This window comes from Neolamprologus multifasciatus, chromosome 11 (assembly GCF_963576455.1).
Source record: "Neolamprologus multifasciatus chromosome 11, fNeoMul1.2, whole genome shotgun sequence".
Taxonomy (NCBI): Eukaryota; Metazoa; Chordata; class Actinopteri; order Cichliformes; family Cichlidae; genus Neolamprologus; species Neolamprologus multifasciatus.
In genome coordinates, this window is record NC_140449.1 from 33,199,550 (window position 1) to 33,221,247 (window position 21,698).

Genomic DNA, 21,698 nt, shown 5'->3' on the forward strand with positions numbered 1-21,698 from the left:
TTTTTGTTTGTTTTTTAAGACACTGTAGCATAAAGTTGCAGCTTTCAATTTTTTTGTGTGCTTTGAATCTATTCTTTAATTTTTGGGGGAAATGTTGCAGGTATTTTGAGGATTAATAACAACATGTTTAAAATAAAAGTTTCACTGTCTCAGTTTCTGTAGCTGAAATTCTTTGCCTGACATTTTTGTCCTGCAGTCAGAATGAAATATGTTTATTTATCAGCTGTTAGTTGTTCAGGCTTCTCTCGGGTCAGTTGATGCAATAAATATTTTTAATTTCCTGTTTTAAATCAGGATGTGCCATAAGCTACGGATACTACGTCATGCCAGAGTGTTGGGTGAACACTTGGCTTCATCAGCATTTTGTTCCCATTGCCATCGGAAACACGGCGTTCTGCACCAGCCTGTCCTGCTATTCCAGGTAAGAAGCTGATGTTTACATCCTCTCTGTCCTCAGGCTTGCTTAGAAAATTCCACTTTGAGCATCCTGCATCTTACAGTCGTGCACAAATCAAGGTAAATAAGCCTTGTGAGTTTAAAAACTTGGATGTCAAAGTTTGACTGAATGTAGCTCACTTCTGTGGAACAATAAATTTCCAAATAATTGTTTGCTCCTCCTGTAGCAGCCATTTTTTTTTGTGTGTTGTTACCTTATGTGTGCACTTTTAGTGTTTTTACAGCATGGTGTGTTTATGGGACTGTATTTAAGGTAGACACATGTAATTAGCGTCAGGTGTTGTTGGTCGGAAGGAGCTAACAGTTTGTGACTGCTGCGCTGTTGTGATTTTATGTAAAATGACGCTGGATACTAAGTACTGTTGAACAACAAATACAAACGATGGAATCCAATAAAGCTGTTAAATGGACAGGGAGTTATTGGACTGTGACTATGGCGAACACCACAGTGGCGTAGGCTTACCCTCTACACCTTCCTTGCACCAACAGTTTGCCTTAACTCCGTTTTTTTTTTCATGTGTAGTGTACTGGTATGTTTAAAGAAAGAGGTATTTCAGGAAATTCAGTAATCTATTCTGTGTACAGTAACAAAGCAAAATAGTCGTCCCTGCCTGCGGCCCAGCTAAGGAGCCACCTGCAAAAGCCAAATATTTAGAATTCAGAATAGTTTATAGGACTTTTAAGGCTGGTACTCCTGCCAGCTCAACAGTACGTGCTTGAAGGGAGAGCTCCCACCTGGCCTTTCGTCTTATGAGAAGAGTCTATAATGAGAATAATTTAGTTTACTTAGGTTGCCTTCTTCCTCTCATACTGACAAATACTGCGTCTGAATGGAGTTTGCATTGGTTAAATACTACAAATATTTTAGTGAACCGTGTCCAAAACTCCTGAACTTGATCAGGACAAACTTCAGAAGGGTCACGCTGACCTCCCCCATTTTGCATCCTCAGCGCTTTGGTGTCTTTTAAGTCAAATGTAAACGGCCTGATCCTAATCTGCAACATGAACGCAGGGTGCACCAAAGCCAAGGAGGAATATGATTAGAGGGACTTACTCTTGCATAGCTGTAGTGCTTACCAGTGTTGGTCAAGTTACTTGAAAAAAGTAATCAGTAACTAATTACTGATTACTTCCCCCAAAAAGTAACCCCGTTACTTTACTGATTACTTATTTTCAAAAGTAATTAATAACTTAGTTATTTAGTTACTTTTTAAAAACACGATTTACAACCTGAATAGGTGATAAAGTGATAGATCTTTCAGCCCAATTCTACTTTTTCTGCATAATCCATCATACAAAATGTAATCAAATGGAAAAGTCCCTTTTTTTTTTTTTTTTTTTTTTTTAAACTTGTTTTATTAGTTTTAATCTTTTAACTTTATGCATCAAGTAAAAATTTAATTATATGCAACATTCTCTGACTGGAAGAAATTAGTTTATTATTTAAACCTATTTTCTGCACATTCCAGCACATAAAATAAAATATTTTTTGTGTTTACACTCAGTCTTTCAAATAGATGCAAGTAAAACACAGCAGAAAATAAATAAAGTCAAAGACTAGCGGTCCTGTTGCTCTATTTTCACCTGTAAAGCAGGAGTGGGGTAGGCGGAGGTTTACCCTGGTGCAGGTGTGCCGCGGTCAGTGGAAGAATCCGCGAGTTTCTCTGTGAGTTTCCCATTATGTAGTAGCTACTCGGCGCTTCCTTGGAAGTTTAGGGGTTTTTTCCGCTGTAAAAAGAAGTTTTCTTCCCACGCACAACGGACACTAATGTTTTTGTCACTTTTTATGGAATCAAACTCAAAGTAAGGTCAGTACTTCCACGCTTTAAACGCTGCACGCTCATACTCTCTCTGCACTCGATATATGATCCATTGTTGATCTGCACACAGCTGTTGCCACAAACGTCGCACTTGCTTACCTCACTGTCATGAGACATTCTCTCAAAAAAAATCACGCTTTTAGTAACGCAGTAACGCAGCGTTCCTACGGGAAAGTAACGGTAATCTAATTACAGTTTTTGCAATAGTAATCCCTCACTTTACTTGTTACTTGAAAAAAGTAATCAGATTACAGTAACACGTTACTGCCCATCTCTGGTGCTTACATTAGCTTGTCGACAGGTTGGGCTGAGACGCGCTACTCTGAAAGGCGAGGAGATGACAAAGTGAAATGATCGCTGCCCTCTGTTGGCCTCCGCAGGTTCCTGGAGTTGCAGTTCCCAAAGAGAAGTAAAGCCCTTCGGACCATAGCATTTGTCGTCCCGTTTATTTTTGACACCGTCCCTCTGATTTACAGGGTAAGTCACGTTAAAGGAGACCGAAAAGTGAAGTGAAGGCGCTCACACTCTCTCAGCTCACAGACTTTCACTGTTTCTGACTTTCTACAGCATTTCTGTGTTCAGATGTTTTATTAAATCAACAAATATATAGTCTTCTTTTACTCATCAGCTCAACTCGTACTCGATTATACCATAGCACATACACAAAGGTGATGACTCCTTTTATTAATTAATGATTGATATGAAAGGCTGGTCCTGTTCGCTCTGCTGGTCTGTGCTTTCCTCCCGTTTCATTTTTAGGCCTGGCACCAGTGGAAAAAGAGAGGAGGAAGGTTCTCAGCTTTTTCTCTTTTTCATCTTGTGAAGGTTTTATTTTATTTCTTTGACACTACAAAGGAGCTGGAAATTGGAGGAAAACCACAGTGTGGGAGTTGCAGACTGTGTGATGTGTTTGTCGTTTCTGTATATATCTGGAGGCAGTAGATTCTTCTCTGTATCAAGCTGCTGAGTAATTGAGTTCACAGGGTTTGCTCCGACATCTGAAAGGAAGAAAGTGGCGTATAATACACTTGCATAATTGCATTCTTCTCTTACTTAATTTGACCTTAATTTCCACTCCGAACAAGTATCTTTTTTTTGTGTTGGTCTGTTTGTTTGTGTCGTTACATAAACGCTGATAAGTGCCACTCTTTAATAATGTAATAGGACTTTGGCTCACTATCCCAGAATCTGATTTCCTTTGTTTATCTAATACAAATGTCTGCCATCAGTTAATACCCCTAATCGCTACACTATTCCTCATTAGTTTGTGCATTATGCAAATCACTTTTCTGTCTGGGTCAGTAATGCTCCGACAATCGGTGTTAATCTGTGTTTAATCCAATAATAGAATCGGTTATTTTCCCCTGTGTTTAGATTCTTCTGTGCTGCGGTGGAAGCTGCAGTCCAACCGGCGCCTTGTCCAATCACTGTTACCACCTCCTCTTCGCCTTCCTCACTTGTTTTCTGTTTACCGCCCACCTCCCGGAGAGGCTGGCCCCGGGGTGCTTCGACTACTTCGGTACGTCCTTTTGTGGCTTTTCCTGACTTAATGCCAGTTAACCCTTTAAAGCCGGTCGGAGCGGGCACGCTCCGTTTTGCGCAACTATTTTTAAGTCCCGGTAGCACTGCAACCACGTGAGCTAGCGCAATATTTTTGTAAGTTGTACTTACATCTTATGCCATCAGCTTGTCCTCGGTCACAGTTTCCTTCCACATATAGTTTTGCAAAAACTGCATAAAAAGCACTTGCAGCAACAAAAACATAATATTCCAGAAACACGTTTTGCCGATCTGATCAGCTGTTTGTAACACTTCCTATGTCCATCAGCGTGAACTATTGCATGTCCTCCATGTCCTGCCCAAAACGGAAGTGACGTCATTTTGCGGAAATGTAGTTTTTTACCATCAGGGCCTTATGAGCCTATACTGGTGTTTTTAAAAGTTATGTTTGACTTTATGACTTTCTGTGTGGTTTCTGGGATGCTTAGGACTCATATTGCACTGCTGGAAATAGTTTATTTTAATGCACATGCTGCTTTTTTGTGCAACTTTTTTGTATTTACAGTTTTGAGGGATAAGTCTCTTAAATTTCTCTAACTAGAAATATATGTTAAAAAACAAAAACGATTTTAATTTTTTTTGTCGTTTTTTGCAATTTATGTAATTACTATGCACTTATTGCAGACATATTATTAAAATTTGGGCTATAAAGGTTGTATTGATGTATATCAACTTGAAATGCTCCCAAAAATGGCTCCACAGCATGTAAAAATATAATATAAGCTCTAGACTTGGTTCTATGGAAGGTCTTAAAGGGTTAAAAGATAAAGAAAAATAACCAAATGAGTCTCATTCAAATTCAAGTGCACGTACAAAAGCTTTTGAAGTTTTAGAAGCCTCTGTTTTCATTGAGTTCGCTCCAAGATAGGAATACATGTAAGTTTATGAACAATAGTTTGGGAAAGGCCTTTGGGAGTGTCAGTTATTCTCTAAGCACCGTGTTCTTTAGTTTGGCCTCCGTGTGCGACTGCAACGCTCACATTTGCCTTCTATTGTCTTTGCTTGTTTTTGAATGTTTTCCCCGCTGGTTGCTGCACAATTGACTCTAAATAATGGCTCGATATCAAACAGGCTTTGGAAGTGATGGTGTGTAAACCTGCGCAGACTTTTCTTTGCTCGGTGGATTGTTTTGTTTTCTCTGGTGAGGTTTCACACAAGTGTCATTGTTTCAAACGCCTCTGAAGGCGGACAAAAAGCTGCTGCATTTGTTAATCTTTGAAAAGAAGAGGAGATTTTTAAAGATTTGTTTATTAGGAAATGGTGCTTAGATACTAAAAAAGGGTCTTTCCCAACTTTTCGAATACAAAAAAGAGAATTCCAGTTATTCCAGTCCATCATTCCTTTGTTGAAAGAAACATTTCCTGTAGAGCTCCATGTCAGTCTTCAGCTGGGGGTGGTACTGACTTTACTGGTTATACACTTTCTTACTGGCAGTCAGAAGAGTTTTGTATCTCTCCTCAGCTTCATGGCACGAAAGTGTTTTAGGTACAAACTCTCAAAATCTCATAGTGTACAAGTCTTAAATGATATATTCAGTGTTTTGTGTATTAAGCGTCTCCAAAACACAAGCTCCTGATGATCCACACCATCTCCAACACTTGGAGCGTGCATTCCTTTAGGACTCAACGACGAGTGAAATAAAGTATCAAATATTTCAACAATGTTCACAGCAGAGTTATTTAAGGACTATTGCACATTGCCTCCCGCTCCTTAGAGGATAGCCTTATTCCTGCTTCTTCTTTTCTCTAATGTGTGGAGTGTTATCATTCCCAGCTTAGGACAGTGTCTCATACAGCTTCGTGATGGCTTTGTTGACAGGACTGTAACCCTATGAATCACGAGATAGTTTAGTCAAAGGTTCAAACCTCATCAAAAGCCAGTCTAAGCAAACGAGGATTACTTTAAACTGTGAATAATTCAAAGCTGCTCTGGATCGTAGCGACGCCATAGTTCTACTGTTGGACTCGCCCACTCAGTTCTCGACTTGACTCGACTGTTTTTGTTTCATTGATTCAAAGTCATCTTTCCTTCCCAAAGGCCACAGCCACCAGCTCTTCCACGTCAGCGCTGTGGTGGGGTCCCACTTCCAGATGGAGGGTGTGATCGCAGACATGACATCACGGAGGACGTGGCTCCTGAACCACGGAATGATGCCATCTTTTCTTGGGACCATCGGGGCGCTCGCCATCAGCCTCGTCATCAACCTCGGAATAATCGGCATTTTCAGCGCCCCGCTGCTCTGGAAACCGTGCCGCAGCCCCAACCAGCCACACTCATCCACCTGCGGGTGCAAGGAGCAGTGAGGGCGGGGCGTTTTCCGCCTCATAAAAGCCGATTCGCTTTCCAAAGGAAAGGTTCGGCTGTTTGTCTGTCTCAGCAGCTACAGTTGACAGTAGTGCTTGTTTAACACCTTTAGTTTCTCACTTTATATTCCGTGTCCTGGCAGCGTTGCACGTCTGATGTGTTCGTGTGTTTACGCAGAAGCTGAGGACCCAGACACGGTTATCAAAGCCTTTTTCTGGCGTTAATGGAAGTGAGGCTGAAAACACATCTACCAATGATTGTTTGTTTTTATGCTTCTCATTGCTGACTTGTATGAAAAAGGCTCTGGGTTGAAGGAAGCAAGCTGTGGTAACACGACACCTAAGTGCCTGTTTGCAGTGGATCACTACAAGCTTCAAACTGGAAACAATGTTACAATTTGCAGGGATTCTTTTCTAATTAACAGCGTCAGAAACTCTGTTTCTGTTATTCAGTGATTATTGAAATATTCTCTGTAACTGGACACATTGGTCAGTGAAGTTGTCCTGTGCGTTAAAGCAGCATGGACAACATGTTCACCTCTCCATAACGTGATGTAAACTGGATTGCCGGCTCTTATATTGATTCCACTCTGACTGGCATTGATTTGCAGACCAGTGTGGTTCTCTTTCTGATCGCCTGCCTTTATTATGAACCCTACAATCTGCCACAGGTTACAGTGCTGCGGTGATTAAAAGACAGGTACCATTTTTTTATAACCATTTGGTGTTCCCATGGCAACACTATAGTGGCCTCATGCCCCCTGAAGGTCTTCAACAATTTTATGTTCTGAGCAAATGGCACCATTTTACCTTTCCATCACGTCTCATAAGATCCACTCTGAACTATCAGGTAAAGGGGAAAAGCACTTAAAATTACAAGCAAAAAATAAATACGTAAATAAAACCAGTTATAGTAATATTTCGAGAAATTTCCAACATGTGTGGTTTATAATAACTAGTGGTTGAATTAAGAGAAATGGAGGGAGGAGAGATGATGTTAATGTGGGAGCTTTGTGTTGTTGCAGTATCTGGTGCACTTTGCAAACTATTAACCTTTCCTATACTTTAGGTATCTTGTAACTATTTACCACTCTGCTATTTATAGAATATTTATTGCTTGTTGTAGCTGCATTAACGGAAAGGAAGACAGTTTGTTTTGTTTTGTTTTTGTATCAGGTAGGTGAGCTAACAATAACAATAACACTGAAAAGAAGGCCCATCTTATCAAGTAGTTTTGACCATTATTGGGACTCTAAACTGCACTTTGCAGGAACATCTAGATTGGTTTTGTGTGAGTTTCCCAGTTTTGGAGATATCTGCTGAAAAGTTGAAAAACTGACTTCATATTTGCCTCGTTGTGCTCAGAAATAACTCAGCTGTAATTGTCTCTTTCTAGAAATCACGCCCCTGCAAAACGTTTCACTCAGGAACTGTTTTCTTTCGATTTTCTACATCTGGTGCTCGTTAACAGAGCTCAGCTGAGGGGTGAAGAGGTCGGTGTTTATACAATATCACAAACACACGTTTCCCATAATGGGTGTAGCTTGTAGCTGAAAGAAAGTGGTTCTTACGGTCCTGTAAAACTGGCCACAGCCGTTATTACTGACTAAAACGAGAAAAAAGAACATTTGTTTAACGTCATTTAAGCAATATTTAGTGATTACGAAACTAAAAAGTCTCTAATTTTAGTCTTTAACAGGGAAATTTGTCACAGGTGTTTGAGTCTTTGGTGTCGACATGTGTGAGTCAACAAAACCAACAAAAACCAAACTGAAAGCAGAAGATCATGTCTGAAATCTAACTGAAATGAAGTGAATTTAAAACTACAATTTCTCTTATTTGGTTATGATTTGTAGAAAGAGACAGTACTGCTCAGTTTTCAAAGTATGTTTTTTTGTGTAATTCAAGCACAAAGTGGCGAATGCCAGTTGGTTCCAACAGATTTAAGAGCAGCTAATATCTCCAAAACTGCGCCTGACAAATGCAAATAAATAGTTTTGTTCCCAAATAATTTTTAGCCTTTTTGACAAAACTGTAAAATTGTAAGTTGAGAAAAAAAAAAAAGAAAGAAAAAGAAATGAGCTGCAGCTGTTGTTATTGTTTTTTTTTAAAAGAGGCTATTTTGGATATTTCTCACTTGTGTAAAGAGAAACTTTTACTCCCAATAATGCACAAAAAAACTTGATAAGATCCATTAATCACAATTCATTAATCAGCATATAAGGTCTCATAATACTGTTCTATAATACAGGATTGAAGCTGGGTCTTACGTTACTAAACCTCTCAGTTGTAGCACTGATGCTCGTCGTGCTTGTACTGTATTAAACCCATTGTTGAGCATTTTTATGGGACAGATTTACATCATCATTACTTCATCGTCACCGTTTACACGCATCTTTTAACACTCGTGGTGGAGAAGTTGATCAGAGGGTAAACATGTATGTGATATTACAGGACTGAGGTGTGTTACAGGTCCACGTCGGACGCTGAAGTAGAAATGTCGGCGGCGAGTGTGTAGAATCACAAAGCGCACACACACACATTTATATTAGAGCACTTGTTTTTAAGATGTGTTCGAGGTCAGCGTGCAGAGTATAAAGTCACATCTTCCTTTCCGTGGCAGACGCTGCCATCAGTGTTCCCTTGTTTTATCTCCTCCCCTGCCAGGCGTGGATCAATTTTATTTTCTCTACAGGCGTCACCTTACAGCATTCCTCTGTTTGACCCTCTTGATTCTTGGAATTGCATCATTACAGACTTAATGCGACTCTACTAGACTTGTCTGGAAGCCTTTACTTCTGAGCTGGTGTTTGTTTTGGGGGGAATTTTCGTGTCATCTTACTCATTCGCAGCCGTTTACTGTTTGCAGACGTGCCAGAGTTCTAAAACTCAGTCATGCTCACGTCATCGGTTTTTGTTTCAATCTGCACGTATTCGACCAACGTATCAATGATTTCTCCAGACCGGATCACGGTTACCCCGAGGGCGATAACAGCCGGAAAAGTGAGCACTTGTGGCATTTTCTAAACACTTTATGGATGGATGTTGAGTGATGTGAAGCGCAAAGACAAGAGCAGGAGGAACCATTGAATTTAAAAAAAGAGGGGCAAAGTTATTGGTGCCTTTTTTAATGTTTTATACAAGTTTTTCTTTTGATACAAAACACAAACTACTCTTGACATGTATAAATACTTATTTGTTCTTTGCCGTGTGTAATTTGTAATTTGCTGCTTTGTTCTACTAGATTTGTGTAATAAATGAAACCTTTTATAAATGGAATTATTGTATGGAGTGATATCAAAAAGCAAACTTTCTTTTTTGTTTTTTAAATAATCTGATTTTACTTAATGTAACAGTGGAAACAGTACACAAAAGGACTTCCCACATTACCCAGTAATCTGTTAAATATATGCAACTGGTCACTGTGTCTTTATTCACAATTTTTTGTGTCTTTTCTCGATGAATGACTGCAGATCCTCTCACTTCAACGTTCGTTGGGATCGGAGCAGTGTGCCTGACTGGCCAGCAGAGGGCAGAACAGTACAGCAAACACATCCTGTTTAGTTTGAGGAGCTCTTCGCTGCTGTCTCTGCTGAGCAGCCTTTATCTGTAAAGAAATGAACCGCAGGCTCAGAGGGAACGTTTGTCTGCAGGAAAAACCAGCTGCTGGACGAAAAAATCTGCAGACTTCAAAATATATTTTTAGTGTTGTTGTTGGAGTCTTAAACCCCCTAAAAGCCTTGAATTGAGGGTCAATAATAATAAGACCTTTTAAATGTGGGGATGTGAAATAGTTGTGCATAGCCATTTGTAAGCGTGAATATTTTTAATCTGCAGATTATCTCACATTCTTCTCAGGTTGTGCAGGTTTCTTCTGCTTCGGTTTGATTCACTAAATCATTTCTCTTCCTGTTCTCTAATCTCTCGCTGCAGGATGGACGGTAAAGCACGCTGAGTGGTTTATTATTAGCAGTAGACCAAAATGAATCGGCACCACCATTATCATGAAGAAATAATTACCATAAGAAATCAATATCCTGTATACATGCATTATATGACTAGGTGGAAGATTGAAAAGGAAAGTATCCTGCTGCAAAGCTCTAATAGGACTTCCATTTTAAAAATGGCCTCATTTCCAGCTTTTATTATAGTCATATTCCACATCCAACCAAGGTGGAGCCTCGAGTGCTTATTAAAAAGGCTCATTCTGAAACCACAAATGGAGCCCTTAAGGATAACAGGGACAAATACTACAGAGTGTACTAATCCTATCTCCCCAGAATCTGCTTGTAAGACACTACAAGAAACAATGAGCCAGACACGGGTCCAAGTGTTTTTCATCCCCCTCCCAGTACGCCAGAGGAGGTCGAGAGAAAGAAAGAGAAAGAAGGGGATGATAGCATTACTCACAATCCATTACCACTCCCCGGAGGCGCTCTGCATACGAAGTGATGGAGCGAGGGAGGGTGGTGGTGGTGGTGGTGAAGGAAGGGGGCAAGGCAGAGAGATGAAGAGAGAGAGTTGGGTTTTGGAGGGTGTTTGTTTGCTGGAGGGCCCGCGGTAAGGCAATATGAAACTTGATTATTCCTTTTCAATAACCGTCTGCTGAGCATCCCGTGGCGACGTCGCAGGTTGCTGATTAGTTCGTCAAAATAATAGAAGGCTCTTGAATAGCCTTGTTAAGATGTCTAACTTTAAGTACAGACAGGAGTCCAAATCATTGTTCAGTCTGAAGCATACGATAATGATGGATTGACTGATGCAGAGGGATGTTCCTGCGAACACTGCAGCCTCGTTTTTTTTAATCAAGTTTGTTTATTTTTAAGGGCAGACAATATACAAAGTGCTGGAGTAACAATACATGAAGATATATATATATATATATTTTGTTTTAGACATTAATACAGAGTATATACACTCAGTATGTACACTTAAAGGCATCGCAGTGGTTCACACACCCTCTCAATGCCCCATTTGGTGGAATGACAAATGTTACGGTGGTGGGTTCACGTCCAGTTTCACTTTCAGTGCCATCTGTCCCTCTCCTCCTGGAGTCTCGCTTTAACCCATCTGTTACCTCTCGGGGTGTCACCTCCCCACCAGCTTGCCCCCTTACCAAATTTCACTGCAGCACTTTGATTCTGAAGGTCGTTACATGTTAAACATGGCTGATCTGTCCAAAATCCGCTCCCGAGCGAGTCTCAATAGCGGCCGCAGGCGGAAAAGTCGCTCTGTGGAAGTTCATATTTGACAGCAATTAAATGTAAACACAGTCGTTGATATACCAGGAAACGTTTTCACTGCTAACGTTTGACATCTTTTTTTTTTTCTGAAAAATATTCATATGATACACTCAATCTGACATGTGAGAAACAAACAAGGTTTGGCTGTGACTATCTTATATACATCAATGAAAGCTTTTTTTCCTTTGTTTTCTTAATAACCCTCTATATCAAAACTTATCCAAAATCAGTGACGGTACTATACAAATGACTATCTGCTGTTCTAAGATCTGTAAAACGAGTTTTTGCTTTCTAAACCAACACAAGCACGTCAGCTAAAAGTCATTAAAATGTGTCGCAGCTCAGCTGATGGACTCCAGAGACCACGTGGCAGTAGATTCCCAGCAAGAGCCTATGCACAGTTCTTTTAGTTCTCATCCATGCACGCTCCTCCATCAGACTGATCCCACCTCAGATAAACATTAAACACTTTGGTAAACATGTGACAGGTTTCCAGAGAAGGACGGGGCAGTAACCAGTTAAGGGGTCAAAGTCGAGCTGGAATGAGGCAAAACTGCAGCCAAAAAAGGTCAAAGCAGATGTTACTGCCCACGAAGCATCACAGCTGGAAAAGCAGAATGAACTTAAATGAGTAACAGACTAAAGTTTTATATCTCAAATCAAAAATCCAACCTCCCCAGCCTGGTTGGCCCGCGGCCCCTCTAGCCCAGGATATCCAGGTAAACCGGGGGGTTCTTGACCAGGGCCAGCAGACGGCTGTGGATGTCCTTCATGACCATCCTCTGCTGGGGCTCTCTCTGCCAGCAGCCCTGCATCAGCAAGTAAACCTCCTTCGGGCAGGTGCGTGGCCTCTCCAGTTCCCGTCCCTGCGTGATGCATTCAATGGCCTGTGGAGCAGGTGGGAAAAATACATTTTTTTAACGGCCAGAATAAAAGACGCATTCTTAATCTGTTCTCAGAGCTTCTGTTCACATCGTCTTATTAATGGGCTTTCTAATGGAGTTCGAGCCTACCAGTCCTGTATATCCGAGTCTGATCTAAAAGTTTCACATCAAAAATGAGCAAAACTGCAACACCTCCCCCTGTGATTTAACTCATATGTTTTTTGCCTGCCCGTCACTTCAATTATACTGGACTTTTTACTCTGAAGTGCTCTCTCGTGTTTTGAGCGTTACTCTCAAACCATGTCCACTAGTTGCCATTTTTGGTGTTTCTGAGGACGCCGCCCTGAACCTTAGTCGTAAGCAACTGGATATTATCGCTTTCACTTCACTGCTGGCACGGCGTCGAATTTTGCTGTCTTGGAAAGCTCCTCACCCTCCAGCCCGATCACGTTGGCCGGAAGATGTTATGTTCTTTTTAAAAATGGAGAAAATAAAATTTAGACTCAGAGGAAATGTTAATAAGTTCTCACAGATGTGGCAGCCTTTTATCATTTACTTTAACTCATTGAAAACACTTACAACAGACTAAACTTTTGTACCACAGGGTTCCCTTTTGTTATGGTTTTGGGAGGGAGTTGATTTTTTAATTTTTTTGTTTGTTTGTTTGTTTGTTTTTTGTTGTTTTCTGTGCGTGGGTTGTTGTTTTTTTGTTTTTCTTCCTTTTTTCTGTTTTATTGTTATCATCCGAATTTTAATGGCCTAATTTGTTTTGATATATGTCTTTATATCGGCTGGTACTTGCTGTATTAGGCCTGATATGTCAAATTACATGTGCAAAACTTTATAAATAAAGAGGGAAAAAAAAAATGAGCAAAACCTTTTTCTTCAGTCATTAATGTTGAGCAGGAAGCAAAGTCTGCAAATGAGAGAAGTTTGACTGCCCTAAAGCCTGAAAGGTTTTTTAAATACATGCTTAGAAAAGGATCACCTTTTTAAAAAATGAACCAAAATGCAACTTAAAATGTAAAGTTTGTTACATTTATTTCACACACTGAGGACAAGAAGCCATTCCCCCATCCAACACAAAGCACAACAATGTGATTGGTCCATTTGTTGCTGTCAGAAGAACAACACAGTGACGTCGCACCATCATCATCTTTTAGCACCAGTAATTCACTCAATGAGGGCAGTTTTCTTGTAAATCAGCACCGTGGATCCACTCGCTGCATCGACTCGCTTCCAGCATTGAACGTGAAACAAGAAAGCTAACAAAAGCAGCCTGATCAGACATTGACGTTGTCTGAATGAAAATTGAAAATTGAAATTTTCATTGCAAATACATCAGACGTTGTATTTTTTACTCAGTTGTATATAGCATTTGTATTCTATTTTTTTCTTATTGTATATTTTATTCTTTTTTATTCTACTGTATATAGTATTTTATTTATTCTATTCTGTACAGTTGTGTACTGTATTTATTTTTATTGTATTCTAATTTTTGCTTCATAACTTTTGCACTGTCCACTTCCTGCTGTGACAAAACAAATTTCCCACGTGTGGGACTAATAAAGGTTATCTTATCTTATCTTATTACAGATCCCGTTCAGAAGAAACGTGGGGTTAGAGAATGAATGAATAACATGCTGTTAGAATAGTGAGGTGGGCAGGTGGTGGATGTTTGCAAAAGTCTAGGGAGAAGTTGTTTACAGCAAAGTTTAGTTGTTTCTTGTTTATTAGTTCCTATTAAAAAAGAAACAAGCGGTGATGACAGATAAAAAATTAACCTGTCAACATTGTGAGGAGGGCAGAAGCCGTAATATCTTTTTATATTTATCTGTCCGACGCTGATGCAGCTCTGGTCTTGGTTTTTATTTGTTAAACCAAGAAAATCTTTCTCTGACAGTCACGGCTTCACCTGAATACAGCTGAGGATAACAATTATCTGTATGGTGCTAAAAGCACTAAAAACATTTTAAACTCTAGCACTAAGTGTCCTTGGTACTCCCTCCAAACCTCAAGCATGCAAGCACACATTTAGTCTCTAAATGAAATGTTTATGCTGCTCGGTTTATTGCCCAGCATCCCAGGAAGACAAAGCATCGTTCCTGGAAAGAGACGCTGTTTGTTTTTTTAAGTTTAGTACTTCAAAGATGTGACGCCCTTCTGTAGAATTACTCCGTACTAATAAAAGTCGACCAGTGAGGGTCGTCAGGAATGTTTGAAGTTATTATCTTTGTAAGAAGCTATTAACAATATTAAACATGGCTGTTCATTACCAGATGCATCATCATTGTACCAGAGTCCAGTTAAATCCTATTTTCAGACCTTTATTTGGTCAGAATGTGAAAATAAGTTAGAATGCAGCTTTAAATCAATGAAAGCTTATATTTAATTGAAAATACAACTGAAAGTGCAACTCGTATCAGCTGCATCACCTCATAGTAAGCTTTTCTGAGCTGATGTGATCAGTTTCTGTATTTCTGAAAGTTAAATGTGTTTGCTTTCTGTAGGATTGGAGCTGAAAGGAAAGTAGCCTTAAAGGACCCGTCTTGGTGTTTTAAACATGCATTTGTGGGTGCTGTGAAAAACTGCGTTCACCCACAAAGGTTTTCAGATATTTGCCACCTGAAGGTCATTTATTCAGCCTCGTCACTTGCAGAGACTTCTCTGGATTCTCTGAAGCTTTAATAATAACAAAAGACAGAGGCATGTCATTGTTAGGCTGTGAAACTATTTTTCCACACACGTCATTTACACAGCACTGAAACTCAACTGATAGAGAAAGAGAAAGATTCTCCTCTGTGAGATGTATCCTTGGATTTTTTTTTAAACACGTTGCTATCGTCAGATTTAAATATTTAAATATGAGCATTGAATGCTTTGTAATATATAGAGTCGGGGGTGAGATGCTTTGGTAGTCAGTGATAATAACTGGAAAATAAATAAAGTAAAAATACCACAAAGTAGAAACTTACATTTGAATATAGTGAAAGGACCATAAAGAAAAAGACTATTATTCAGTATTACAGCATGGATGTACCTGCATGTTGAAGTTGGTAAAACTATTTTGAATAACTGTATACACTGCCAGAAAAATACAACAGCTGATAGACTGATGTTTATAAAAGTTAGTAATAGCAAAAACATTCAAACAAAAAGGATACATTTTTAAACCTTATAAAGCAAACCTTAAAATAGCATGCAATAGATTCATTCACGGAGACTTTCTGAACCACTAATCATATCTTTGTGCTGCACCAAGGACAATATGTTTTAATAAACAGCACAATAACCTCACTATCTACAGATTCACAGATATGTGTCAATTAGCGGCGACCTCGGAGTCAAATGAGAGCCACCGAAATATGAACAACCTCCAGCTCCGACACTAATGGCTGCAATGACTGATTCAGTTCACACACTCTTGTTGCTTAGTGAATACATCACTGTCGAGGATAAGAGAGAGGATTTCACTGTGCTCTGCGACGCTCTTCTTCATTGTTAACCTCGGCCTGATCCGGTGATCACAAGAGGCCTGCCGCTGCTCAACCACTTTGCACCAAAATGGCCTATCAATCAGAACGCAGACTCATGCTGTCCGCCGCCGTCACAGCCTGTCACGTCAGTATTTTGGGATGATTTATTTCCACCACTGACTTATTAGGCAACATGATAATTTTACCTGTCCTTCATTGGATGAGACGGATTAGGTTAACGAGGTTACGGCTCATTAGCCAGGGGCAAAAATGAAAGCCAATGAGATTAGAATCGAGTGCAAAGGAAAAGTGATCTACCCTTCTCTTGAAAGGAGAGAGGGCTACAGCCTGTAATAGCATCACTGTGGTCACAATGGAGTCCCACTTCTTGGTGCTTGAGCTGAAAAGGCTAGACTGGACCGCCCTTAATTACTATGAATTTATTGATTAGTTTAAGAGCACCGGGTAAAGTATCTGAGACTACAGTGAAAATGTTTTGTTTTGCAAGTTTAAATTATGTGAAGGCACCAAAACATTTACAGAAGTGTTTGCATTAGCGCATGTTCAAGAATGAAGTTACTTCAAGCTAACTTCATTTATTAAAAGAACAAAAGACTCAACAAATTACTTAAACTCCACACAACAGTGAGAAAAGTTCTTTCTTATGTTCTGATTAAACTTTATATAAACATTGCCTTTTTTACATGTGCAAGTACGAACCACAACGCTAACTACAATTAGCTTGACTAGCTTGCTAGCTTGTTGTTAGCTCGTTGACTAGCTTACCTCGTTAGCTTGTTAAAAAAAAGTGTAACAAAGGAAAAGTAGGCTGTCAAGTTGTGCATAAGTGAAATTTTTTTAAAGATTTCAGTTGACTATTTTTCTGTATCCTACTTAATGTTGTTTGCTAGTATATGCTATTAGCACCACAGTCAGCATTTAAATTAAACATGCCGACCACCACTCATGCAGTTTGTTTTAATTGTTTTGACATCATCTTAAGTTGCATCAAATTAAATAGGTGAAATCAAGAAATGTAAGCACACAGTGTTGAACTCGAGGATAAAAACGTGAAATACTAAAGCCTGAACATGCAGCAAGGAAGCACTCTGCAGAAACCTGGACCTAGCAACTCCTTCTGGGCAAAGCTACATACATTTACACAAACCACATAAAAAGGATATCTAGTTTATGTCCAGCAGTCGTGCATAGATCATAATCTTTAAAAATAAAGCAATCAGTGAATCCTAATAACTGCAGTGAGTGCTTTTTCTTTCCTACAAAAACATTTTTGGAAACATTTTTAACAATTGGTAAAATTGCTCATTTGAAATCCGACGAAAAATTAGAATGGAGGAGTGATATGATGTGCATGTCTGCATATAAAACATAAAGTTCAGAAAAAACCATTGTGAACTGGACGAGACTGCCCAGCTACATTCATGGCTGTAACTACCGGTAGCTATAAGGTCCAAAGTCTGGACCTCAGTAATTAAAAGTAAGTAAATACTGTATATTGTTATAAATCACGACGTGAGATGGCTTTTATGGATGACTCAGTGAAATGATAACTGGTTGTTGTAAGTATAAGGAGTGAATCAGAAACAGGAGTGTCAGGGCCGGTAGCCTCGTCCTTTGTGCCATTTTAATTTAAAAAGAATTTTTTTTTATTTTTTTTTTAATTTCATGGTTTTATATTGTCTCATTGTCTCTTTTACAGAGGCGTGTAAAAGAGACAAGCTGTATAAAATCAAGTCCTCAGTGTTTAAAATCTAGGGTTTTGATTGTATTGCAACTCTAGGACCTTCTAGCACAGGTGCTAACCCTAAAATATTAAACATTACAAGTTTGTGGACCTCTCTCATTTCTAAAGCCTGGTTACACCCATGGCCACACTGTGAATGGTTTTCCTCCTTTCTAGCCAACCAGTGGGACTAAACTAAACTAGTTATTTGCTCCAGCTTCGTGTGATTTCCCAATAAATAAGTGCTGTCAGTCTTGTCATCTAAAGAAACTATCAAACCTAACATGTTTGGTCCAGACTTATCAGTCTGACATAAACTAACACTTCAAAATGTGAAACCTCTCCTTGACCCGGGTCCAGACCAAACAACCAAAGTCTTGGAGGGACTTTAGTCCAGATCCAACTGAAACTTGGTTTTTACACTACTACACGATATCATACCATGACAGCAAATCAAGTTTGTACTGAAATAAGGTGTGTCGACATCAAAGTAAAAAACTACTCAAAGTGACACAGCTCACAGGTGTTTATGGCTGAGTGAGAGAATGCCATAGACATCATATAAAGAGGCGCTCTATGATAACCCCCAGATGGAGGTTGTCCCACCCTTGACCCCAAATGAACCAATTAATATTCATGTTGTTGCACTGCGCATTTGCACCTTTTGACTAGTTTTAACAGTGAAGTTGCAAACATCTACTACTTCTTGTTAATTTAATAAATATTTATTTGGTTTTTTGTATCCATAACACGAACCAATATGGAATCTGTTCAGTATTTTCAGAAATTAAGCTTTTTTGGTTATGGTATTTTAGGACACAGTCACCACACTTTCTGAAGCTTTTTCAATTAAATTTGAAGATCCTTTTTATATGCAGGTGACCAATTAAAACTCCATTCATTTAGATTAAAAACTATGTGCTGATTGAAGGCTAACTGGTGCCATCAGGCACATGCCCATCATCAGAACAGTCAGTGTGAAGTACAGAGAGCGCACAACCCATGTAGGTAGAGACGAATGATGAAGGTACGTTACTTTAAGTTCTTCACTGGACTGCGGTGTGAAAGCAAAGCTAACTGGAACAAAACTTTGATAGCACTTTCTATTAAAGCTTAGTAATAAAGTGGTAATAGTAGGGTAAAAAGGCAGAAACAAGAATGATATAATTAATAATAATTTGGTAATTTCTAAGTTATTACGACTCAATTACAAAGTAATAATCAGTTAATAGCCACAGTTTTGGGCCCTTATTATCTTGTTACATAAATGTTAGTGGAATATTACTGTAACCACTGTTGCTACCATTATATTACTTTAATATCAACTGGTCTTACTTTGTAATTGAGTGGTAATAACCTTTACCGCATTATTACATTCTCGTTTCTGCCTTGTTACCCTGCTATTACCACATTATTGCATTCTTGTTTCTGCCTTGTTACCCTGCTATTACCACATTATGACATGCTTGTATGTGCCTTGTTACCACGCTATTACCACATTATTACATGCTTGCTTCTGCCTTGTTACCCTGCTATTACCACATTATGACATGCTTGTATGTGCCTTGTTACCACGCTATTACCACATTATTACATGCTTGCTTCTGCCTTGTTACCACGCTATTACCACATTATTACATGCTTGTATGTGCCTTGTTACCCTGCTATTACCACATTATTACATGCTTGCTTCTGCCTTGTTACCACGCTATTACCACATTATTACATGCTTGTATGTGCCTTGTTACCCTGCTATTACCACATTATTACATGCTTGTATGTGCCTTGTTACCACGCTATTACCACATTATTACCAAGCTGTAATAGAAAGGGCTACCGAAATTTTGTAACGCAATTTTATAATGTTTTTTTCCACTGCAACCCACCTCGCTATTGGACAGCTGATACCATGGCTGTTTCCCATAGGTGAAGATCTCCCAGAGGACCACGCCAAAGCTCCAGATGTCGCTCTCCGTCGTGAACTTCCTGTACATGATGCTCTCAGGGGGCATCCAGCGGATCGGGAGCATTGTACGTCCACCCACCTGAAGATAAAGAACCGAATACTAAGTGAACTTTAATTATGGAAACCTTAATTAGCTTTGTTGATGAGATTAAATCTTAAATAGATTTTCCTTTCCACTCATCTTGAGCTGCTTATTACAAGCTGGGAGACCAGCTTGAAATCAAAAATAGGCAGACTGTTTAAAAATTATTACAGTAGTTTCATGCAAAATAAAACAAAAGGAAAAGAGATTAACCGCCACAAAAATAATATTAGATAGTCTCTTAGGTTTGTAATTTTTATTGCATTTATGAGATCTCAACATGCTGTTAATGAGTAAAACCCTTTCACTGGCACGTGAAAACAGGAATGAACCTTTCTCACTACTAAAAAAAAAAAATCCTGCTGTAACAGATTTGAGCGATTTTCAAATTCTCAAATCCCACCAAGGGGAAGCAACATGAAAAAGTCCAGTGCTATTATTCAGCCGGTTTGACTGTAGTTTTTAAAAGTACACACTCCACAGTCTCTCAAAGGTTATGCTGTGATTTACAGATCCAAAATGCACGACATACGCTGCTCCTGCAGTTTAAATCGCTTCAGGAGAAGACAAAGCACATGTGCTTCTTATCTTAGTGTATTTTTCAGAATATGACCACAATGTATTATGTAGCTTAATCATAATAACCCATTTTTAACAGAATTATAGTTGATTAGGGCATGGTTTTTCTCCTTAGACAACATCACGTTTTCACCCTCACACAAGAAAAATTGAAATATCTCTTCTTACGAGACTAGAGGAGAAGTTCGATATTAGTATTTGATCTATAATACTTCAAAATACAAATCCAAAACACTGAGTTCAATAAGAGGAGTGGGCTTATTATACCTATTCATTCTCCTCTCTGAGTTTCAGACAGTTTTTTCTACTCCCGATTTGTTATGATGCAGCAGAGAGCAGGTGTTCCAAATAGCAGTCATCTCATGAAAAAAGCTCTGGCCGTGAGCACAGAAGCCCGAATTACCTTTTCCTGCTCAAATATTTGATTTGGGTGAAGCAGCCAAGCGAGCTTAAACAGTTGCTTTCAGGTAGTGGACGAACTGGTATAAGATAAAAAAGGATTATTTTGAACTCTGAATTGTGTTAAGCTGCTTTAACAGACCCAAGGATAAATGTATGAAGATGAAAATGAGGATAATAAAAGTCAAATAAAACAGTACAACTGTGTTTACACATGCACTACTTTTCAGAGACACCAAGAAAGGAAACAATCTTTAACCTGCAGCCTCACTTGTCTGCGTGATGCCAGATTGGGAATTCACAGCTTGTGAGTGGTTGCACTGTTTCCAGATTAAGTATTTCCAGTACCGAGAGCAGATCAGAACCCCTGCTGTGTGTTACATGTGATAAAGGAACAGCTCACCTTGATTTGTTTATAAGGTCTTAAGTGTTTCACACCTTCAGATCGTTTATCTGCTTTGTTAGGTGAATGTGTAAACTACTGCTTCTTTTTAAAGTAGGTCCTATATATATTCCAAAATCCATCACTTGAATTATGTAGAATATTTTCTAAAAAGCAAGCACCACAAATACATTCACACAGCAGCAGGATAACAGCAGTCTTCACTTGGGTTTTTAAAAATATACCTAACTATTATTTTTATTGTTTCATATACTGAATTAGAGCTTTTCACACTCACATATTTCACAAGATTATAGTCAAATACTCAGAGTGACAACAAGGGTTTTGCATCTTTAACCCTCCTAGGACCTGCGTCCACATATGTGGACATCACATTTTGGGTTATTTAGACCAAAATACACAATTTTGCTCTACAAGGGCCTGATATCCGCTTACTGCTACTATCAAAATTTTAAACAAATATCCTCATATGTGGCTCTGATTTTTCATAAAAACAAAATAAGGTAAAAAAAAAAAATCTGGTAATTCTTTGTTTTTACATTCATTGGGACCCAATATGCCCAAATATCAAAGAGAAATTAAAAATGCAAGCTGTGGAAGAGTTCAGGTCTTAGGAGGTTAAACTTTTGGCTGGAAGAATATAAGAATATGCTGTATATAAATGATGGCCATGATGGCGCCCGTTGTTTCAAGTCAAGTCCTGTTTCTAACAGTTCAAGCTGAACAGTTGCTCATCACCATCGAAGCTTTTGTAAATCACTCTTTATGAGTTGAATGCTAGCG

At 39.0% G+C, this 21,698-nt stretch overlaps 2 protein-coding genes across 5 annotated transcripts in view; one reads left to right on the top strand and one right to left on the bottom strand.

Annotated features, from left to right (window-relative positions):
- Window positions 1–8,242, top strand: part of paqr6 (progestin and adipoQ receptor family member VI) — a 33,228-nt gene extending 24,986 nt beyond the window's left edge. Inside the window, exons 5-8 of the mRNA XM_085178309.1 lie at window positions 295–421; window positions 2,657–2,753; window positions 3,651–3,795; window positions 5,874–8,242. Coding sequence (XP_085034435.1) covers window positions 295–421; window positions 2,657–2,753; window positions 3,651–3,795; window positions 5,874–6,139 — 635 coding nt within the window. The 3' untranslated portion in view covers window positions 6,140–8,242. The remainder of the gene's footprint in view (window positions 1–294; window positions 422–2,656; window positions 2,754–3,650; window positions 3,796–5,873) is intronic.
- ntrk1 (neurotrophic tyrosine kinase, receptor, type 1) overlaps window positions 8,231–21,698 on the bottom strand; it is a 108,444-nt gene continuing 94,976 nt past the window's right edge. For all 4 annotated transcript variants that reach the window (XM_085178293.1, XM_085178292.1, XM_085178291.1 and 1 more), the window contains 2 exons: window positions 19,373–19,531; window positions 8,231–12,269 (listed from right to left, as the gene is read on the bottom strand). In XM_085178293.1, coding sequence (XP_085034419.1) covers window positions 12,084–12,269; window positions 19,373–19,531 — 345 coding nt within the window. In that variant the 3' untranslated portion in view covers window positions 8,231–12,083. The remainder of the gene's footprint in view (window positions 12,270–19,372; window positions 19,532–21,698) is intronic.